This window comes from Mycetomoellerius zeteki, unplaced genomic scaffold (assembly GCF_001594055.1).
Source record: "Mycetomoellerius zeteki isolate Tzet28-1 unplaced genomic scaffold, Tzet1.0 scaffold151, whole genome shotgun sequence".
NCBI classification, from domain to species: domain Eukaryota; kingdom Metazoa; phylum Arthropoda; class Insecta; order Hymenoptera; family Formicidae; genus Mycetomoellerius; species Mycetomoellerius zeteki.
In genome coordinates this window covers 1,011,829-1,033,638 of record NW_017256458.1, presented here as the reverse complement: position 1 = coordinate 1,033,638, position 21,810 = coordinate 1,011,829, and the positions used below count along the sequence as shown (strand labels likewise).

The following is a 21,810-nucleotide window of genomic DNA, read 5'->3' as shown; positions in this document are numbered from 1 at the left end:
TGAACATGCAACGCATAGATAGAATTTCTTTTCCGAGAAATTTCCGGAAGGATTCCGATATATGATCTCATAGCATGAACTCTGTTACTTACATCCGCTTTAGCGGTTTCTTGCATTTAAATCCTTAATCCTACTTTCGATCTTTCGTTTGGTGATTCAAAGGATTTGTATCTCTTTGACTTTATCGACTAATCGCCGACTTTTATAAATCTGTTTAATATTCTTCTCTCCACACGGAAAAAAATGTAGGAAAGCTATATAAGCTAGAATTTTAATAAGATTTATGGAATTGACAAGTTCCATAGAAACAAGCACTCATTTGTGTAAAAGGGCATATTATAAAGTACTTTTTTTACATTTCGTAAAGTAAAATTTTGAGAGTTGTTCATGCTTACAGTTTTGAGAATAGTATATTATATGATTTAGTAATCAGTTAAACGGATTTACCACATAATTATAATGTACTTATTATCTTACTGCATCTCCGATATTTTTACTTTCAGAATAAGTAAAGTTTGTCATAAGTTCGACAAAGATAGCCAGAATATTTTTATTAATCTTGTAAAGTAAAAATTGTTCAACCATTTTTCTTCGCATTTTTTAACTATAAATTAAAACTTGTTTTCTTTTCGCAAACTCTTCTATAAATTTTACAAAGTACTTCTTATCTATTATGTGTGCTTTCTATCGAGTTGTTCTATTTTCTTCGCAAAAATGGAATCATTTGGAGCGTAAGTTTTGTTGACATCATTCTGTTTAATCGCATATACGTACATTAACGATTATTAAAAAATTTAATTTCATCTTTTCGAATCAAATTGCACCATACTGTTCTTTAAAAACGTAATCAAAATTAACTACGTAAACAATTAGATAGAGATACAAGTCATAACCACCCTCGAAGTATCACACATTTCGTAACACGCTACAGGAAGTCGTAACATGGACAAGATCACTTCAGCCACGAGATGACGGAGACCGAAATGGCGAAATTTCGCGTGTCAAAAGTCAGTGAACATCTTAAGAGGACATTGTTGGCGGCCGGCCATTATTTCAGCCTCGGAATTTCAAACGGAGTAACCGGTGATGACAACGTGGTTGCAGTCGTTGCAGAAGAAGAAAAAATGGCCTTCTCTTCGCTTACGACGACGAAGGCGACGACAGGGAGACGTCATGCACCACGAAAACTTAACAATGAAAGCGAAACCGGGGCTTCAATTATCATCCACGACTTGTGTTCAGACGACCAAAGCGACTATATATGACTGAAAGCAAACACCACACAGTCAGTCCGTGACACTGAATCGCCATATCTCATCCTAGGATATATCTCAGTTTCCACGTTGTATCTTAAAGAATTTTCCTTTATCGCTACCGAAGGTATTTACTCAATCCACTTTAAATAATTTATACGTTCATATTCGGCTTATATATGTCACGAGAAATTGCCGACAAATGAAATGTCCGACAAATTGCTACTTTGATTCACCATAACGCAATATTCGCAAAAAATTCTAAAAGATGTATGACATTTTAGAAATTTAATTATTCGTCTATTGTAAATAATAAAACTGCCGGCTTTAATTTTTGACATTTAAACGATATTTTTTAGCTTTAAAAAAAGATATGCTCTTTCTTGTGGAATATTGTAGAGTACCATATTCGTACAATATTCGTTAAAACACATAAATACTATCGAGACATTTAATTTATTATATAATATATTAATATAATATGCGTGTTAAAAATTGATTCACCAAGAAAAATGTTTGATTGGATTAATTAAAATTCTTGTTTAAAATAGAATCGGAATTTTCTGGATAAATATGCTAGAATTCTAGAATTGAGATAATCGGAATTCTAATTAATATAATCTTCTGGTTTGTCCGTTTTTAACCAGATATTTTTCTCAGTATTTATTTTAAGTTTTTTCTCAGATGACATTTTGTATCTCGCGAAGTTTAACCGTGACAATAAGTTGCTTCGCTATTCTGGTCAATTGCAGTCCGAAGTTCGATGATGGAGGGTAAGTCTCATTTTAACGGTTAAATTTTTAATAATATAAGGAATTTGTATCCAATATCTTTTTGCAAAATGGTCATTTCTTCGCAAAAGTGCAAAAGATGCTTAAAAGACATTGAAAAAGGATTTAAAAATTAGAAAGTATTTAGACATCTAAAGAGAAAATTAATGTAATTTTTTTATCGCTAAAATATCCGTATTATGTGTCTATCTTTGCATGATCTATCGATAGTTTTGTGCCGAGTTCTATCAGCTACATGGAAAAACAGGCGAAGGCACAGGATCAGGTAGCCATGCCGTCTCAGATTAAACAACACGACGAAGCGTCGAAGCGCGAATCCGAGACGAACGATATTGCGGATCGTAGCCAGGAGGCACGATTTGGTTTCACCAATGTCGGAAGTACAGGAAGCGTAAGTATTGGATCGGGTTTCTTTTCCCATCTTTTTCATATTTTATAGATATCTATTCTTTTGAGACACAGTGCCGCACTTCTTCTTTTTCATCTCTTGTTTTTACAATTTCTTTTCCTTCTTATTTCTTTCCCATCTCCTATTTCTATCCATCTTCTACAAAATTTAAAAAAATTTTCTTTAAAGTATTGCTTCACTCGATATTACTTCATCTCGTTATTTTCGATAGTAACTGAAGTCAATTAATCAATAAACTCATATAGTAGTGTAATTGAATTAAATTTATGTAATCAATCCGAATCAGGGTTACGGCGTATCACCTTATGCGCCGGCGAAAATAGATCTTGGAGGACTTCTCTTGGGAGCCATCATAGGCGTGGGATCGATTCTCATTATCCCAAAGTTGCTCTATATCCTGTCGGGGACTTACGGTACTTATGCGAGAAGTAAGTATTGTATCCATTTATAAAATCCCATATATAAAAATGGTATAAAACATATTTTTATAACATTATAAAATCTATATATATTGACTAAATCCCGCGTTGTTCATTTTATTTGTTCCGTAAGCCACTAAAGAATCTCTTAGAATATTAGTTGACGTGATTTTTCAACTTCCATTCAACTTAATGGATTTCTGATTCGAAACTTGATCAAATAAAATATAAAAAAATTCAAAACAATGTCATTCTTTCTTCTTTCTTCAATTTTCATTGAAAAAGGATTAATTTCAAATTTTACGAGGAATTTTCAATGAACATTCCGCTCCTACAATCCATAAAACGTATGTCAATCCAACGCAGGTGAAGATAATGGCTTCACGCAGACTCTGACGAGGCTCGATGATGTCCTGGCTCGTCATGGCATCGACACGACCTCGTGCATGCAACGCGCGGTGTGCACCTACTTGCAGCAGGTGACCACAGTGGACGACGAGAACGAGAACGGAAACGAGAAAGATCAGAAAGTGACGTCCTTCGAGAAGATGGTGAACACAATCACCACCAATCAAGTGTTTCGCACGGCCATGCAGGGCACGGCGATCGAGGAAGCGGTGGAAGCCGGTAGGAACGGTAGAAACTGTTCAAGATTGTATCGACACTGCGGCTTCTCGATGGAGACCATGCTGTCGCTGTTGGCTAACGTCATCACGACGGTGAACTCGCGCGTCGCGACGCCCACTGATTCCTCGTTGTAATATTGCTTATGTAATTTTTAATCTTCAAAGAAAGACGATTATAATTTAAATAACAGATTAAATCATGAAAAAAAAGCGCATAAAAAATAAACTCGTTGTATCTTGCGTATACTACACTCTGTGTGACAAAGAAAGAGGCAAGATAAGAGTTTAACAATTTAACAGGCAATACAGATATGTAGAATTATTTATCATAAGCGGTGAAAGTCTGAGTAGCTTTTGTAGTATTTTAATTCGACTCGTACAACGATAGCTTCATCTTTATTTCGTCGAGAATTACATTTGTGTGTGTCAGGTGTCTGTGTGTATGTTTGCAAATTAACAAAAGTGAAACCTCGGCGCAACCCCCGTGCTCTCACGTGCGCTTAGCGTGACACGCTCTTCTTTCTCTCTTCGGCTATACGTAGAAAATGTTATATAGTCTAATACGGCTTTCACATTGAGGAAAATAGAATCGACTAGAGTCGCGATACGGTCGCAGGCGCATCGCGTTTAACACGTGTCAACAATCAGTACAGGCACTGCCCATGACGATATCGTATTTACTTATATGTTTATACAACATTCTCCCCGGACAACACAGCACGCATACACAGGCGCAAGGATGAATCGGAAAGTAAAGACACGATGGTTTCCCTACTTATTTCACTCTTCCGGCTTGTCACGGTGCAAGGCAACTTGAAAAAATGACTCCGTTTCAAACATTATCTACTAGACGTTATCGCCTAGAAAGCTAAATCGCATAATGAAAAGAGAGAACATTTGAATTATTTATCTAGAAGGGTTGTGGAAAAATTCGCAAATTAACGCAAAAGATAAGATAATAGGTTTTAAATTTGTCCTTTTTTAACATGTCCTACAGAAGACGTGCTTTAAGTAGAAGAATATAATTTCTATATGTATTATAGATACGTTAGTTGTTAGTTATAAAATATAAGAGACATGTATCTTTACTTTTTCATTCACTTTCGCGTATTATTCTCGGAGCAGGACGTTTGTGTGCGAGGTATTGATTCCTAGAAAAAAAGGACTCGTTCTTAAAAGATACATTTCTACGCTTGGATTGTCTTCACTAGTAAATAAAGGTTAAACTAGTTTAATATTTAAACACGAAGAAAAATGAATATTGAATACCTTGTACACAAGGGAAGGCAACAATGAGGAATGTATACTTAATTATTGAATATGGTATGCTCTTATAAAACCCATCTATCGTCAAAATGACGTCAAGAAATCGATCGATACGTAATACTTAAAAATTAATAGCATGACAACAATAGTGCTACAACAAGTGTTATCATTAAAAGACTAAAGATAGCAAAGAACGTTCGTGTGAATAAAAAAGCACCATTCGCACGAAGATATCCTTCGTTCCTTCATCACGTTTCCAACATTTTACATAGAATTGGTCCTTGCAAACAGGTCGCGACTGAATCAATAAAGTATAGCGATACATTTCTGTATTCGTGCGATCAATATAGATTTTTCGGAATGTCGAAGTGCATTTCGAAAATTCTTTCTGGAACAGTTTTATAAAATTCAACGTTAATTTCAGCAATAATTTATATTCTCTATCGATATTTTCGCGCAGGACTCTCAAACTTCAATATTTACATTCACTAGGGATTTAATTCTATCGAGAGTTTAGTGAAGAACGAAAATATCTTAATGTCGATGTTACTTTCTTTCTTCGGGATGTCCTTATTATTTATTAAAATGAGCAAGAATTTCTTTCACGGACGACTTAACTTGACTTAATACTGTCGTTGAATTTATGTTGTCGCATTTTATTGCTAAATGTGTATTATTGATAAATCTCATCGAGTTAATTCCGTCTTCGGAATACTCTCGATATATCTATATACTGCCGATACTTTTTTTAGAAGAATAATATCTCTTATATATACATATATAATATATATGCGTAAGAGCGTCATATTCGATCGAACGAACAACTTTGTTACGAAGCGAATCACGAGTATACACGATAAAGGTGAGAAATAAATTTTATAAGAAAAAGAAAGATACAATTTTTTTTTTATCTAAATTTTAATCTATTAAGATAATTCTAATAATAAAATGCATGCTAAATCGATATAAAATTATAAATAAATAATTCTTTTTTAAAATATCTTCAAAATATAACTTTCAACATATCTTTGCATGCAAGGTGCTATAATTAAGACTGGTGCTTGTGATTCCTATCGTACAAAAGCCGGTTCGTCGACGATATCTATCTGTGTTTGTATTGTAATAACTTCCCTGATGTCTTTGGTTACCTACTATCACATCTCTTAACTGCCGATACTATCTCCGGTCATCTTAAATCTCACCTGGATGCCTACACGGCACTTTGATCATTATTTCATATACTTGCGCTTCGGCAGAAGTAGAATAACTCCTATGGCCACGCAGATATGCCACAGACTATGAATGAGATAATAATTCCTGCGCGTTTGCATCCCAGAGTAACGAGAAGAACTCCAGCCGGGAAGTAGATGGTCCTAGAAACAGAAATATCCTGTGCTGCAATAAAGCAAAAAGAATATGAAATGCAAAGAAAAATACAACTTCGGTCGCACATGAAAAGATAACACTCCTGACTTTACTCCATTATTTCGACGTTGTCTTATTATGTATTTATATGTACATTCCCAAATAGCCTGTAGAGACAAATTTTGAACAGAGTATATGCTACCAATTTCTGATGATAGAAAGGCAACAAATTTCACACAGTCTGTAATATTTAATAATATCAGCAAATGCTAGAAATAGGACAAAGCCTGCTGTCAGTCTACTGTCAGAGTGTCCGCGCGCGTAGATCCTTACATTCGGTTTCTACCATAAATTTGCTGACATAGTACGAGTATATCAGTACACTTTGTTGACAGATCCTGCTCAAGCTTAATGCGAACAGAACAGTCGACATTAATAAAACAAAACTTATAAATGTTATGTTATTTTTAGTTAGTGTCGACTGGGAGATTGCTATAAATCTGCAATAGGAATCTAATCGAATTTGCTGCAAATTTGCCATAGCAAACTATTAGCATTTTGCTAACTGGATTACAATGTTCTATTTATCTCTATTTAATTATTTCTATTATATAATTTTTACTTTATCAAGCAGTCGTCTTATTATACAACATTTCTTCGATGGTAAAAATTAATTTCTTCCTCCATGCTTTCTTTCTTACCTATACGGACGCGAGGGATATCTAATGGTGCGCTTTCTCTTGCATCTAAGCCCCCAGGATAGCCCGATTAAGGCGGAACCAGTGGCGGCTGGCAGTAGGAACACCCAGAGTGCCGTACGATCCATCTCAGCGCCCATCGCGAGTACGATCGCGCCAGCCACCTGGCAGAAAGCTGTCAATCGTGGCCCGAACGATGCCATCGCCACTAAGGTCACCCAGATAGCGAGCAACGCATTGAAGAAGTCGCAAAATTGTAGCACGCTTAATCGCATGATGCACACGCTGTAGACCTCCTCGCCGGCCTCGCAGGCGTGGTAGAACGTGGAAAAGAACATGACCGCAACGTAGGCGACCGCTTCGGTGAAGTATTCGCGTTTCATAGCAACGTAGATCGAGCCAACGAAAGCAAAGTTACTGAAGGTGAGGGCGAGCAGTTGCAGAAGTATGCCGCTGGTGCTGAGAACGTACGTGTTGTCCGCACAGTCGAAGCCACGGTAGCCGCCTGTGCAGTAGCACGCCGAGAAGACGAAACCGCCGCTCATGTAGTGCATGCACTTGCCACGATGTCCGCAACGACCCTCGATACACGGCGATGACGATACGATGCTCTCCACCCGGATAGCAGGGCAGCGCGGCAGACAGTCGCATGTCTCGCACGCGACGTCGCCTTGCAAACAGGTGCGGCTGCAGGAACAAAAGCTGCTGCTAATGTTGATATTGGCGCCGCTGAGCGTCTTTTCCTCCGTTCCTTCCTTTTCCTCTTCAGGGCAAAAGACACGAAGGCTAACGTACCAGGTGCCTGCCTCGGGGAAGGGCACATGCACGTAAGCCGGCTCAGTCGCATTCACGTACATGTCCGCCGTCGTGAGACCTCTCTGCGCGCGGACGCAACCACCGCCAGAAGTGATGTTCGTGTAGTACCCTAAAGAATTTCGAAGGAACGGAGAAGATGATATGTGTGGTAAAAAGGCTCTAGAAATTGATTTTAAAAATTTTAATTTTATATAAACTCTATGCATGTTCTACTTTTTTATATTATTATATATTAAAAACAAAGATTTGTTGCAAAATGAGATATAAGCGCGACTGATAATCTAAGTTTATCTTCGAATTATACTCTCGTTGAAAGAAGGATCGAATTTTCTATTTTAATCCTAAAAGAAATTATTTTATTAGAGGTAACTTTAAGACATAAGAACCGACCTAAGGAAACACAGGCTACGAGGACAATGTTCTTTTTGTACTTCTCTTCCACGTCGATCAGCTTGAAGGCGAGAGTGACCGTGCCGCCGACATCATACACCCGGCCGATCTTGAAACTAAGGACGGAAAGAGCTTCGGTGGTCACATTAAAGGGTTGGGGCTTCGTATCGTTGCCAAGCAGGTGTTCGTAGTCGAAGAGAAAAAATTCAGGGAAGGATTTTCTTGACAGCACCACCGGCGAGACCTGATCGACTCCGACATCTGTTTGGTGGCTCATTGGTAGTTGCATCGTCACATTCGACGCATTTCCCGACAACAGACGAAGGGTCACAAAGTGGAAGTTGTCTATGTAGGGTTTGAAGGATAGCGACATTGCCGTAGAATTGAGCAAGCCATCGGTGAGATTGTCCTCCGCCGTGACGTAGACGACAATGTTGCAATCTTCGCCGCAGGACGACTTCAGGGACAGATTCAGTTCCTCGAGACCGACGTCCGGTACAAGATATTGCACTATCGCTGTGTCGGAGGTCTCGTCCAGTTGCACCTTATATTCAATGTCAGAATCTACTAATGATGTCGTAGCTGGTATCTCCACGAACATTTCGGCATCCATCACAGTCTCACAGGACGCACTGAGACCTGCAAATAGCAATTTTTCGTTAATCTTAAAGAGGCTGGCAAAATCCGGCTCCATCTCTTTAAATTTTGCAAAAATAATAAAAATAATAGTAACTTTATATATATTAATGTGCAATGGTATAATAAAGAAAAGAAATTATATAGTAAAACGTAAAATGAGAAAAGAGATGCACAAAAAGTGAGGTATCAGCAATAATATTGTCTAAAAATCTGAATCTGAACTTAAAAATTCGTGTAAAATAAAAAGTGAAACTAAAACGCAAAGTAAATTAAAAGTAGGAATCATTTTCATTTATAAATATCGAAAAACGATATCGCTTTCAAGAAAATATTTTTTAAGAAATACTCCTGCTATTTCAGAAACATTGTTATTAAAAATTATATGTCTGACTACAAAACGCGAACGTTTATTTATTAAAATAAAATACTATTCAATTAGCGCCCAATAGATAATATAATTTTATTTTATTCTTAATTTGTTATTTATAATAAATTGCGTTTTTCTCTACCTTGTTGCTTGATCTTTCCGTCTTCAGGATCGGTCCAGGATCGAAAAGCGATCGCATACCAGTCGCCCGCCGACGGAGCCTCTATCTTGATTATATATTGCTCGCCGTCACTCTGCATCTCTAGACTATACTGTCGCCGACGTTTCTTCGTTTCTATCAGCTTTGCAGCCACCTTCGATCCATCGGGACAGACAAATGGCAAACTGGCGGATTTTAGATGCAACGAAATGTTGAGCGGTGTGCATCTACCTATCCCTCCAGTCTTTTCTTCTTTTGCTGTGAATCTGAAGCGCGACAGAATATATAATCTTCACAAGAGACACTTAAGGGGGGCACCTCATGTATCGTGTTGAAAATAATGTAATTTTTCGGAATTTTTTAATAGGAGACTATACGACAAATTCTTTTGAAATTTTCAGGGTATGTTATTGTAATATTGAACTACTAAAAAAATATTATTTTGATAGAAAAACAATGTGAATTTTATATTTATAATAATTTAATTTTGGTGCGTCGGCGTTGAAGTCCGCAATAAAATCATCTATAATTACGTCAATTCTTCGAATTTCGTTCTAAAACTCAAGAGACATATTTTTGACGAGTTAAATTATTAAATTATGCAAAAAAATTTTTCGATTTTTTTTATCCCTTACATGAGGTGCGCCCCTCAGAAGAAAACGTAAATAACAGAAAATTTTATTTCAACGAAAAACAAGTCAAGGGAACAAGATATATAAGATATCTTAAATGATTTCATTAAAACATACACGTATATTAGAATATATATATGAAAACAACTTAGAGATATAAATTTTGAAGGTTGCTTCCGACATTAAAGAGAACTAATGAGGATAAATAATATTTGTAGAAAAATAGTGAGGAAAAACAAAATCCCGCTGTTGGAAAGAACGAGTTTACTAAAATATCTAAAAATTTACCTACACGGAGAGATTTTTTTCTTAGAGTTTACCCTGAAAATATGGTAGGCGTGGGACAACATCGTATTTCAAAGAATTTTATGTAACTCTCTCTCATTCATTAATAATACTACAATAAAATATAAAATAAGTTTGATTAATTTTACTGAAGTGCATGGTAAAAATCTTTAAAATAAATTGCACAATTATCATATTTTCAGGGTAAATTTTAAGAGAAAATTCTTTCCGTGTAGATATAGACCTGAAAATAATTTGCTTAGACCATTAAAATAATTATGTAGGAGTCTCAAGCAACGTTGCAAAAAGTTTTGACGTAACCAGTTAGAACGTTAACTATATAATTATTTCGATGGTCGAACAAAATTATTTAAATCTGTATCTAGCTAAATTTTTAAATATTTTCAAAATCTTAACTTTGTGTGATACATTCTTGAACCGCGTTAAATTAAAAAAAGGTAAGTTTTTCTCTAAGATAGAAACGCAAAGAGTGAAAAATTTCTTCATTATCTTCAAAAAATTTTTACATTTTACGTTTCTGTAAGGAAAAAAATTACATAATCGCTACCTTAATTTCGAAAAAAATCCTATCGATTCTTTTTCGGTTAGATACGTACTTGAAGACAACCGAGACGGTACGTTCGGGCACATTGAAGTGGATGATCGAGATGTGACGATAGGCGTAATAATCTACCAAGACATTGCTTGGTTGTTGGGCGATCTTCTCCAACTTGCCGCATAGCCCCTGCTGGGCTGCAAGTGTCCATGCCAGTAGCACGGCTAAAGCGCTTTCTCGCATATTCCGATGTCTTGCTACATAAGGAAGGTGCCCGTCCGGTTTGAAAAATTACTGCTAGAGAGAAGAAATGCAAAATGCATTGCGCGATCAAAGAACAAATTTTCTCATTTCCTTTTTTATTTAATTCCAATTTAAAAATAAAAATTATCTTATGCGATAGCTTATAATGCTTATATTGCTCATTTGATGGTGATCATTTATCTTTGTTGTTTACTAATTAATAAAGAAGAATAAAACGATACATTATGCGCTTCATGCGTAACCCAATAATATACAGGATGTATCTCAAAAAGGGCTCACTAATCATGTAGCGTTATTGTTATTCGAAAACTGAGTCGAAAATTTTTCTGTCATTTTGCAATTTTCGCAATTTTTTAATTGAATGAGCAGAATGTATAAAATCGGCAAATAAGATATTTTTAAGAGATCTTTATGAAACATTTTTAAGATATTCCATAAAAAACAAAACTGAAAGATATTTTAAAGTTGTTTTGTGTGTCGATTTTACCCGCTTATTTGGCAATCGTTAGAAATTAATATCTCATTAACTATTGCAAAAATTGTAAAACGGCTCAGGACTTTTCGACTCAGTTTTTTGATCGGGAATAGCGCTATATGATTAGTGGGAGCTTTTTAAGATACACTCTGTATATTTATGTATTTTTTTACGATTGAATTAACATCGTACAGAAAAATATTTTGGTAGCGTTAGGTGGATCTCTTTGCATTTAATCTTCGTGTCTTGTGACACTTCGTGTAAAAACGCTTTCGACATGCGTCGTATAAAAAAGAAATATTATATTGTCGAATTTTTATCTATATCGAGTAATTGTAAGTATTGTAATAAGTATTGTACATTTCGTGAAAGTGCAATATCATTTTACAATCGATAAACGGCGAAAATCAGGAAATTCGAGAATTACTAATAGAAACTATCTTCAACTGCTTGCTAGGCAGTTTCTCCTTGCTCAGTTTTTATTCTAACATTAGTTTCACCCTACGATTGTGGCGATTGCACCACAGTTAGTCTAGCTACAAAAGATTCCAAAAGGATTCTAAGTAAAATCCACTTATTCCTGTAATAATAAGAATCCGCGAAAGTTTTATTTTACATAAGACGTACCACAGTAAAACGTTGTCATTTTTTAAATTTTCCAAGAGAAAAAAAAATTAATTTTCTTGAAAAGTGTGTATATCGACTCTGAGAATCAATTTGTTAATAATGAAATAATTAATAAACCAGAAAGAGCTCATATTGCGGATATTGGTGCACAACGTCGATTTATTAAAAGAACGTTTACATAATTAACAAACTAAGAATAGCAAACGTGTTGACCGAATTTTTGGTCCTTCCTTTTGCTTTTATTTCAAACACGTAGTTTTATTAATAATCGCGTTAAAATCGTACTATAGATTATTATTAACAGACTGATGTTCGCAATAGTCACTCTGTCAACTGACCACTGTTTGTAACCATCCAATGGACATGTTGACATCTGTTTCGTTGCGGTAACAAGAAAAATTTTTTAACATGTTTTCAGATGGACTACGTATGATTATTTTAATTCGTGACGAAAAATATTAGAATTGTTTTATATGTTGTAAGTTTTCTGATACCGTTATTATTTTACCGTTTCAGTATTTAATAACAGCAAGAAGAATAAACAATTCGGTCAAAACGTTTGCTATTCTTAATCCGTTAATTATGTAAGTGTCCTTTTAATAAATCGACATTGCACGCCAATATCCGCGTGGGCTCTTCTTGGCTTATTAATTATTTCATTATTTTTTTTACTATTACTTCAAAAATTCTATGATCAATTACCGTAAATAAAAGATATGGACAATCAGTTTTTGCAAAAATTTTTAATTAAGCAATCCTAATTTTTTAAAAATATCATATTGAAGTTGACATGTCTCTCATCACATAAATGTCTCTCTCCCTAACTGTTTAATTCAATATTTTAAGACTTTAACAGTTTTGATTCATGACAATTCCGTTTCCATCATTTACAACCTTTTGACATCGAGTTTTCAATCAATAACTGTAGATAGAAAATATTTTCCTGCATTTCTGCTTGTAAATAAGAGTATTTTCGATGCTCCACATCGCACGAAGGATAATTTCAATAAATCTCTGTGAAAAAGACATGTGATCTTCACGAAACTCATTCAACCATTACTTAAATGGAGTTTCACGGCGTTTCTTCGCGTTCGGAAGTGATCCAACTGTCTTCTTGCATCTGACGGATGAATTTTATATAACTCATTTAAGAGATTGAAGGAGCAGTAGATTTATATATGGTATGCACCGCCAAGTAGGTCAGATTCCATTGTTAATTCACACTTCCTGCGGTCGACAGTGCAAGAAGCAACAAGCTGTCCGCATGCTTATCGTCGAAGAAACGCGTGAATGACGTTAATGTTGAGCGTCGCGAATGATTTCTTTCAATCCGTTGTTCCTGAAATTATTTTATATTCTTGAGGTCCCGTATTATGAATCCTTCCGTGTAACATGGAAACCCTGTGATTTAATTACCATGAGTTATGTGGCGGAAAATTAAAGTCCTGGGATTACGAGAACTGCAGATTTAATTTAAATTCGCGAAAAATCCAAAGTAAATTTCCATAGCAAATCAAGGGGAAACAAAAGCTTTTTGTTGCTTATCGCTAACAACTGTTTACAATCGGCGATTATTTATAGTGTAAGTAATTTAATTACCATGCAAGGTAAAAGATTATTTTTATCCACAACGGAAAAAATTGTCATGTTATTGGATGTAAAAAATTAACAAAATATTTAAAGGATTTTTAAATAAGTTGTATATAAATAAAAGTCTCGAATTGAAATTTTGATGTAACGCAAAACGCGCGTAATGTTCGGAAATGAACAGATTCATCTTTTCTTCTTTTTTCCAACATAGAAAAAAGGAAAAAAGAGAAATCGTACAAGAAATTCAGTTAAAAAGAATAGACCTTTGAAAAAGCTAGACTTTTCTCTCGGATATATTACGTGACTCATAATCGCTCGATAAGATATGTCGATAAATCGACGATTGCGGAGCCATGCTGAAAGTCGCAAAATGACAGCTGTGGATATCACGGATTAATTAATCCGAACTATTCAGGCTCCACCAGCCGAAGCTATTGAATAAAACATCGACAATTGATATTCGATATCGTAAAAACGAGATCGGTTATCGATATTCCACTTATCTATCCGTATATTCACTTATTGTCGTTTCGGGGTGACGTGACTAACAATAAGTAATCTATAATTACTTCCATAGAGAGCAATGTTATCATGATAGAAGGTCGAAGATACATCTGAGTATCTTCGAACGTTTCTGAATGACGATTGAAGCGAATTGTTCGATTGTTATTCTATTATCAGCTGTTTGAAGAGAGAATTTGAATAATACAAGAATTCAAATTTAAAAAAGAAATTAAAATAATACGAAAAATCGAATAAAAAATTGGAAGGTGACAGAATTTTGAACTCTGTTAAAAATAATCTTTGATGTTATTGAATGATGATAATTTAATAAATTAAAATTTTGAAAATTTAAAGCTTTTTCTATCTTCCGCTTGTATTTTTTTATTATAAAATAAAATAAAAGTCATACTGAGATAATTAAATTTAAAAAAAATTAAGAATATGTGTTATATTCATAACATCTAACTTTGACCGATTATTGGCGTTTTTTATATTTATGAAAAATCATACAATTATAAAGTAAAGAGTCTTTACTTTATTATCAAGATTATCTCGTATATATATGTATATATATATATATATTTGTCATATTTATGATTACGCACATGAAAGTGCGTAAAGTAAACGAGATTAAATTTCAAAATTAGAATTGATTATTCAAAGAAAATGTATTTAAAAAACTGACGAAATTTTTCTCTCTATAAAATTTAATTGTTAAAATTATTCAGAACTATGAAATAAAAACTTATTAAAGAGTTATTTTTTCATATTGATCTTTGTTTTACAATAAAATAATAATCAATATTATTTCGTTTCTAATGTATTTTATCGTTCTAATCTATGATCGTTAAAACGAGATCGAATCTGGCGATTAGAATATAGCGCAAGCTGTTGAATAAGATCGATTAAAATCTACAAACTTACCTTTTCGCGAAGTGTATTTAAATTTATTTAAAAAAAATATGCCAACGCGTACTGCACTTGCTAAAACAAGAATATTATAGGCACAATTTCTTTTATTATATCCTAGCAACAGCAGTTGTGCGCATTATATACACAATGTTCAAGATAATCGCGTTTTTTTCGCCTCGTGCACGATACGCTGTCGGTGTGTCGACGCGACGCTTTGCGTAAGTCGTCGCGACGCTCACGAGGTTCACGAGGAGAGGAGCACCGTGTCTGACAGCGAAAGCTTTTTACCTGGATGAGGTCCAGCCGTGATGCGATTCCAGCAACAAGTGCTCACGCACGAGCGATCGCAATCGCTCTATTTAAACGGAGCAAATCGTATCTCTCCGCGCGGCGAAGTCACTGATAATTTCGCGAGCGATTTCGTTATCCCTACCTATTTTCGCGAGTCCGCAATATGTCGGGCACGAGCGGCCGCCGACGCGCCGCTGATTGCAGCATCCGCTGATCCACCGCGACGCTGGATACCGACCACGTCCGGACGACTGTCTTGCGACGGGCCGCCGGCGCGGGGAAGCGCGCACTGATCGAGTATCCGAGAGCGCGTCTCGCCCTGTCCCTCGGTATCGTCGTCATCGGAGGTGGTGGAAGCGGTGACGGCGGCGATACCGCAAAGGGCGATGCGGTACGCTTGCGTCTACTCTTTAACAGTGGTAGCAAAAGCTCGCGCGCGCGCGATAAGCTCGTGCAGTACAGCTTTTAAGCGCGGAGCTTTTAAACTTGACGAGACAGTCTTTTGGTGCGCGCGGCCATCAAGCTCAAACCTGGGAAGTCAAGAATTCAAAGTATTATCTATACATTATTTTATTCTGGCTGTTCGCCGAATGTTAAACAAAAATAAAATGATACCTGAGTGTTCCCGGGTGAGGTTTCTGAACACAGCCCTGCATAGAAAGAATCTTCGAAGGAGAAGCCTTCAAGTTCGAAGCTACTCATCGCGAAACTTTCAAGCTTTTATGATGCACTTTTATGGATTTTTTTTTAACACTAAGCTTTCGAATTATACTCGTTCCAGCACTCGAGCTTTTCATCCGTGGGAGTTCTCTTGATCTTGAAGCTATCTTTCTTTAGCGAAAGCTTACACTTTACTGGAGCAAAAAACACAGCATTGCCTGTCGGCTACCCACGCGCTTTCGTCATCGATAAAAACGTATAAGTGTATATGTACATACGCGTTCCCTCCGATGTGATGTGTCATTCCAATGTGTATATGGTCACTTCTATTGACCCGCATATCTCCACGATAATTTTATAATTTTATAAGTGATCATTTAACGACCGACATCCGGCTAGATTTTGGCGAATTACGATGATCGTCTTATGTCCATTTTTACCGATGTAGATTAACATTGATTTCGTTTTAATTTACTTATTTTTTTTAAGAATTAAAAAAGATAAATAATAAGTAAACCACAAAATTAAAGTTAACTACATTGCTATAACTAGGTATTAAAGCGGAATTTCACAGAGACAGCTAGAGATAGCGCATGTATATTCATGGCAAACAATGGCCAATATGAAAGTGAACATGTGGAAGCTTATCTCGCAGCAAATGCGCTTATATACATGTTCTGTATACAGAGTTATATTATCATTGCAATATATTACGATATAAATGGATTACATATTGCAGCAGAGTGATGTTATCGCTTTTGTTAAGAGCATGCTGGGCAATATACTCAGGTTATAATATAAAAAAACAAACATATAGAGCATAGTTTTATCTTAGAGGGATATGTCGTATTGTTCAAATATGTTCTTGGAAGAAATTGCAAAGGAATCCCATTTTCAACGGAATGGCTATGACATGGTTGAAATACTCAACATTGTTTTACTTATCAAACTATTTTAATATTGTACGAACGGATTGTAAAAAATATAAAACATTGTAAAAGCTACATATAATTTGTAGAAAATATAAATAATATAAATAAGATGAGCATTTCTGATATTTCAGTCATTGTCAACGATTTAAGTTAGAATTCTTATACACACAATGTTAGTTGTGTATACACATACAGTGTAAAATAGTATAAAATATACTGTGTCATTAATTACACAGTGAAATAAGTATATGTATAAAATACTTTGCATTGCGTTGATTAAACAGATTTTAAAATTCCCAAGATTCCATCCACCTTAAAGAATGCATTGAGCTATCGGGATCCATGGCAGATGGACCATCCATCCCATAAGCCAACGGCGAGAATAGATAAAAGCTGTAATTTAAATTAAAAATGGAAAATTTGATCAACTCTTAATCTCTCGATATCATTTCTTAATAAAAATCCAAAAGAGCTCTAATTTTTTAAAATATGTATTACAAATTATTTCATTGTGAGATTAGAATTTAAATAAAAAAGGCAATCTTTACCTGTACATAATACCGGAGATTACAGTTCCTAACGTGACATGATAAAACGTATTTCCCACTTTGCTGGGTAACAACAGCAGGAAGTTCTCAATGACATGATTCAATGTAATCCCAGTCAGCATGGAGCTGTACAGTAACGCCGGGAAATAATGGTGAAAATACAGTACCCTGGTCATCGCCCAAAAAGGTGCATAATGCAAGATCCACCCGAGGAAAAGCCACTTGCCGGCATGCGTTATTTTGCTCCGCTGCTTGAGCATGATAGCATCGTCGATACAGCCCCGTTGCTCGCGCACGGAAGCGTGGATGTAAAGAACTATAAATATTACGAGGAAGACTATGTTCCCCCACCAAATGATAGGATTACCGAGTAGATATATCCTTTGATTGTTTCCGGAAAAGAATTGCCCCTACAGAGAAAGATAGGGGTTTCTTTCAGGATTTGCCTCTTCAAAAAACAACGATATTGTATTAGTAAATAATGTATATAAATTGATTTACTCTATAGTTTATAGGCCACTGCCATGGTCGTGAGGATACCTCTCCTTCCTTCACTTTTAGATCCGAATTGCCTTGCAACATCACGGCATGCGACTCCAGAAATCTATCAAGGAATCCTGGCGCGTACACACGGAAACTGACGTTTGGTACTAACAAAAACAGTACAGTGTTATATATCGCTTTAACTATTAATGATAAATTCAATGGCTTGTGTCACTCGCTTACATTTGGCGTATTGATTGTCCTCGATGTTCCATAATCCATTTTTATCTCTCATGTTAGGATTACAAGAAACCTCTTGCTGGCTATACCCCCTAGATAAATTAAAAATTGATCATACAATAGAAAATTTTGTTTTACGCGAAAGATTTAAATTTAATGTAATTTTTATCGCTACTAACCATTTCGGTAACGTTTTGCCGCTACATGTTAACACGCAATGATGAAGATAATGTACGAACTTCAATTTACTTGTCACTGTCTCAACCACGTCGCCGTCCCTTCCGTTCGTTATCAATACTTTCCAAACGTCGTTAGCATCGCCCGTACCATTCTGTGAGGCAAACAGGAAATACGCTCAATAATAAAATCGAAAGCAACGCCACAATCACATTGGTTGAAATCACCTTACTTCTCCGTATCCGGTAACTTGATAATGCTTTTTTGATATTGGCGCGATTTCCTTGTGCGAATGTAAATTTCGTCTCGTCGTAATGTGCTCCAGACGCACGAGGTCGCCGTGTTTAACTAATTCTGATTCTGGCGGTATCACGTCCGTGTCGAATTTCTTCACCAGCCATAGATTGTTATCGTCTTTGTGAGAATAAGTCGTGATCTGTAATCAGATACGTACATCAGATACCAGGAATTTAGTTTCACTTAATGTCGCCCACTCAAATCATTATTCTATTATCATATGCGTTTTCCAGTCTCTATTCTGGTTGAAGTAAGATATACATCATTTATTTCAATACCTGACAAATTTATAAATCTATATATTTTATATGAATTCATTTTATGTTTATATTTTACTCTTTCTTTTATGCTACTTTGTACTAAATGTAAGTACTCATATGTATAACAACCTGTTGCTGTCTGGCGCCAACTCCTTCGGGATATAAATGCCAATGAGAGTGCAAGTAACCGCCGCCTGTACGATGATTTTTTAACGTAATAGTAGCACCATACGCCAATTGTCGTGGCATTGTCGCATTATACAGCGAATTTCCACGTAATAGCGACTGAAATTCGGAACTGTAGAAGCCATCGCCACTTCCACTAAGCAAAACAATGTTTATTTGTAAATTAAACATTAGTTTGGACACATAATTGAATAACTTAGATATATTATACAGGGAATTCTGAGAAATAAGGAAAAATTAACACCAAGTTTATGAAAATATTTGACATTAGTAGTAACAGACTACACTTTGTAAGTTGATGCAATAATTCTTACCTTTTATTTAAAACGGAAAGATGAATATAAAAAAATAGCATGTAAAGTAAAACTGGTAATAGGATGAGGCAAAAGCACCTTGCTAACAAATGTTTCCCCACATAAGACTGCAAAAAGCAAAATCAAAATTGTTCTTTGGAAACTTAATCGTCCATTTTCTCGATCTCTTAATTACTAATTATTAAATTAAAAGTATTACAAACTTATTAACTAGCTCGTTAATCATTAACATGTCAATTAAAATGCAAAGCTCGCACTATTTATGACATTACTCTTATACAAATTTAATACTAGAAGGTATAATGATCAATTATTTATTTTGAGTATTAGAAGCACTGAGCAATAGTGCTTTTAATGTACAAAATAAATAATTCAGCACTATTTGTCAATATTAAATTGGCTAGTGTTAAGCTGGATTTCTATAAAAGTAAAAACCTTGATATTGAATTTTCGTGAAATGACTTACAATAGGTTTAGACAGATCACCCAATTCTCGCCAGAGCTCGTACACGGTGTAAAGACCCACAAGCAGAACAACAAAGAGGCCGACAAATTTTACGCTGATTGTGCACGCGAGTGAAGCTCCAGTGAATGATAACCACAACCACCAGGATCTTGTGAACGGTCGATCTCGGAATGATGCTACACGCGCCATGCCCCATGTCGCACACATCATAAAACATAACAATATGGGATCGAGCAGAATATACTGATTCAACGTCAACAATCCTACGTCTGCAAAAAAAATGAATCATTTTGTTAATTTGACAAAATTCAAGATTATCTATATCGTAGAACGTTATAATTTACCACATAGGATGAAAAGGGCAGCAAGTGCAGATGCACGAATTGACTTGGTAAGATCCCATACAATGAGATATGAGAGAGGGACAGTGGATGCGCCCAGAATTGTACAGAACTAAGAAACGTTTCTGATTAAATCTTTGCAGCTCTAATGCCTTCGATAATTTTTCTAAATCCTTTGATATAGATCTTGTTTTATTTTAATTGAAAAAAAGTTTGCTCAACTTACAATTCTCATGCCAATGTAATTTATATTTTCGAATTTATCTCCTGGTTTTTCGAAAGCAAATGTCCCATCATAGCCCGTCATGTATCCCGACAAAGCAATGAGCATCTTGAAATAGAATATAAAATATTTTTAGTTTCATGATAGTTGAATTTTTTGCCTAGAAAAATGTACACAGATAGAATTTTCTTTGGAAAACGTACCTTTCCTAAAGGTGGATGCACGTCAAAGAAAAACGTCCTATTTATGTACCAACTGCCCATTTTGCCAAAATGAGTTTCGTCCCAACTGAAAGATAGAAGTTTCTAAGAACTTTCTCTTAAAAAAAAGAACCTAAATAAGAAATACTTTTTAATAAAAATCCTTGATTTCTCTTACCATACATGCTGAGGTTCTGTGACCTTATAAAATCTAGTGATTAAGGTAAGCACAGTTATACCTCCAAACAGGAGCCACCAATCCCTGTAAACATTAAAACAACTTGCAATTGTATTATAACTTACCTATTTCATGCTAATTTATCACATTAAAGAATATTTTCATATTTTTTGCAAAAATTATTACATTCTGTAATTATTACTAGTAAAGAATACTTTATAGAAAAAAGAACAGAAATATAAAACAATTTTTAGGAATATTTTATCGAGGATAAGCTATAGAAATAAGAAAAAAGATACCCCTGGTATCTAACATTTTAATAATTTTTATACACTAATAAGAAAAAAATAATTCGTTGAAAAGCAACAGAATTGTGACTATGAATGCATTAAAAAATATATACAATCGACATAATTTTGATAAAATTATAATTATACATACGTCGCACTTTCTTCCTTTTCGTTCGTTTTCGAGATCGTCGCATTTTTTAATTTACAAACGGTGTTTTGGGTACCGCTTCTCATATTTTACTTCGTTATTATTTACTTGACAAGTTGTGGAATACGTCACTACATTTGAAGTGAAATAGTTACGAATAAACAATAGTGGACAGCCAGATATACAACCTACTGAATTATGTTATAGCAATTATTAATTTGAGCGTTTTGAGACAAATACATATTCAATATTCGATTCCGTTATGCGACACGTCAAATAGTCAAATAGCTGTTGTCAGAGCCATCAGAGTAGTGTTGTTAGGTATGCCGTCTTTTTAGAGCATGCGCACTACAGTACTAGTGAGTTCTAGAGAAATTCAGTAATGTAAAGGATGAAAAGCGCGGGCCCAAATAAAATGTTTTTTATCGTAATGCATTTTTTTGTATAATTATTCCGAAATCCTATTATTTTTTAATATATTCTTTATTTCAGTAATGTATATAAATTATTTCATATGTAATAGTAAATGTAT

General features: G+C 35.2%; 3 protein-coding genes across 3 annotated transcripts; 1 reads left to right on the top strand and 2 right to left on the bottom strand.

Moving 5' to 3' along the window:
* Positions 1 to 1,307: 1,307 nt before the first annotated feature.
* LOC108720498 (uncharacterized) lies at positions 1,308 to 3,633 on the top strand. The gene is made up of 5 exons (XM_018444553.1): positions 1,308 to 1,380; positions 1,938 to 2,026; positions 2,255 to 2,435; positions 2,740 to 2,881; positions 3,239 to 3,633. The coding sequence occupies exons 2-5, from the start codon at positions 1,938 to 1,940 to the stop codon at positions 3,631 to 3,633; spliced, it is 807 nt and encodes a 268-aa protein (XP_018300055.1). The 5' UTR covers positions 1,308 to 1,380.
* Positions 3,634 to 5,803: 2,170 nt separating this feature from the next.
* LOC108720529 (transmembrane protein 8A) lies at positions 5,804 to 16,460 on the bottom strand. Its single transcript, XM_018444593.1, is given in 8 exon segments — positions 5,804 to 6,094; positions 6,097 to 6,137; positions 6,831 to 7,752; positions 8,034 to 8,672; positions 9,182 to 9,465; positions 10,734 to 10,966; positions 15,478 to 15,865; positions 15,951 to 16,460. Coding segments are annotated over 6 exon segments (2,169 nt in total). The 5' UTR covers positions 10,916 to 10,966; positions 15,478 to 15,865; positions 15,951 to 16,460; the 3' UTR covers positions 5,804 to 5,993.
* A 721-nt stretch (positions 16,461 to 17,181) lies between these two features.
* twisted (Protein O-mannosyl-transferase 2) lies at positions 17,182 to 21,530 on the bottom strand. The gene is made up of 14 exons (XM_018444594.1): positions 21,282 to 21,530; positions 20,841 to 20,924; positions 20,666 to 20,750; positions 20,466 to 20,570; positions 20,243 to 20,351; positions 19,899 to 20,167; positions 19,433 to 19,539; positions 19,062 to 19,254; positions 18,608 to 18,811; positions 18,378 to 18,529; positions 18,202 to 18,290; positions 17,977 to 18,125; positions 17,476 to 17,885; positions 17,182 to 17,320 (listed from the first exon to the last, which is right to left on the bottom strand). The coding sequence occupies exons 1-14, from the start codon at positions 21,362 to 21,364 to the stop codon at positions 17,215 to 17,217; spliced, it is 2,145 nt and encodes a 714-aa protein (XP_018300096.1). The 5' UTR covers positions 21,365 to 21,530; the 3' UTR covers positions 17,182 to 17,214.
* Positions 21,531 to 21,810: the final 280 nt, after the last annotated feature.

Excerpts from the sequence above, each read along its gene's own strand:
- LOC108720498 (XM_018444553.1), top strand. The coding sequence starts at position 1,938 with ATGACATTTTGTATCTCGCGAAGTTTAACCGTGACAATAAGTTGCTTC. Across the intron at positions 2,436-2,739 it reads ATGTCGGAAGTACAGGAAGC|GGTTACGGCGTATCACCTTA; the intron begins GTAAGTATTGGA and ends AATCCGAATCAG. Across the intron at positions 2,882-3,238 it reads TTACGGTACTTATGCGAGAA|GTGAAGATAATGGCTTCACG; the intron begins GTAAGTATTGTA and ends AATCCAACGCAG.
- twisted (XM_018444594.1), bottom strand. The coding sequence starts at position 21,364 with ATGAGAAGCGGTACCCAAAACACCGTTTGTAAATTAAAAAATGCGACG. Across the intron at positions 18,291-18,377 it reads GGCAAAACGTTACCGAAATG|GGGGTATAGCCAGCAAGAGG; the intron begins GTTAGTAGCGAT and ends TAATTTATCTAG. Across the intron at positions 17,886-17,976 it reads AGTGGCCTATAAACTATAGA|GGGCAATTCTTTTCCGGAAA; the intron begins GTAAATCAATTT and ends CTTTCTCTGTAG.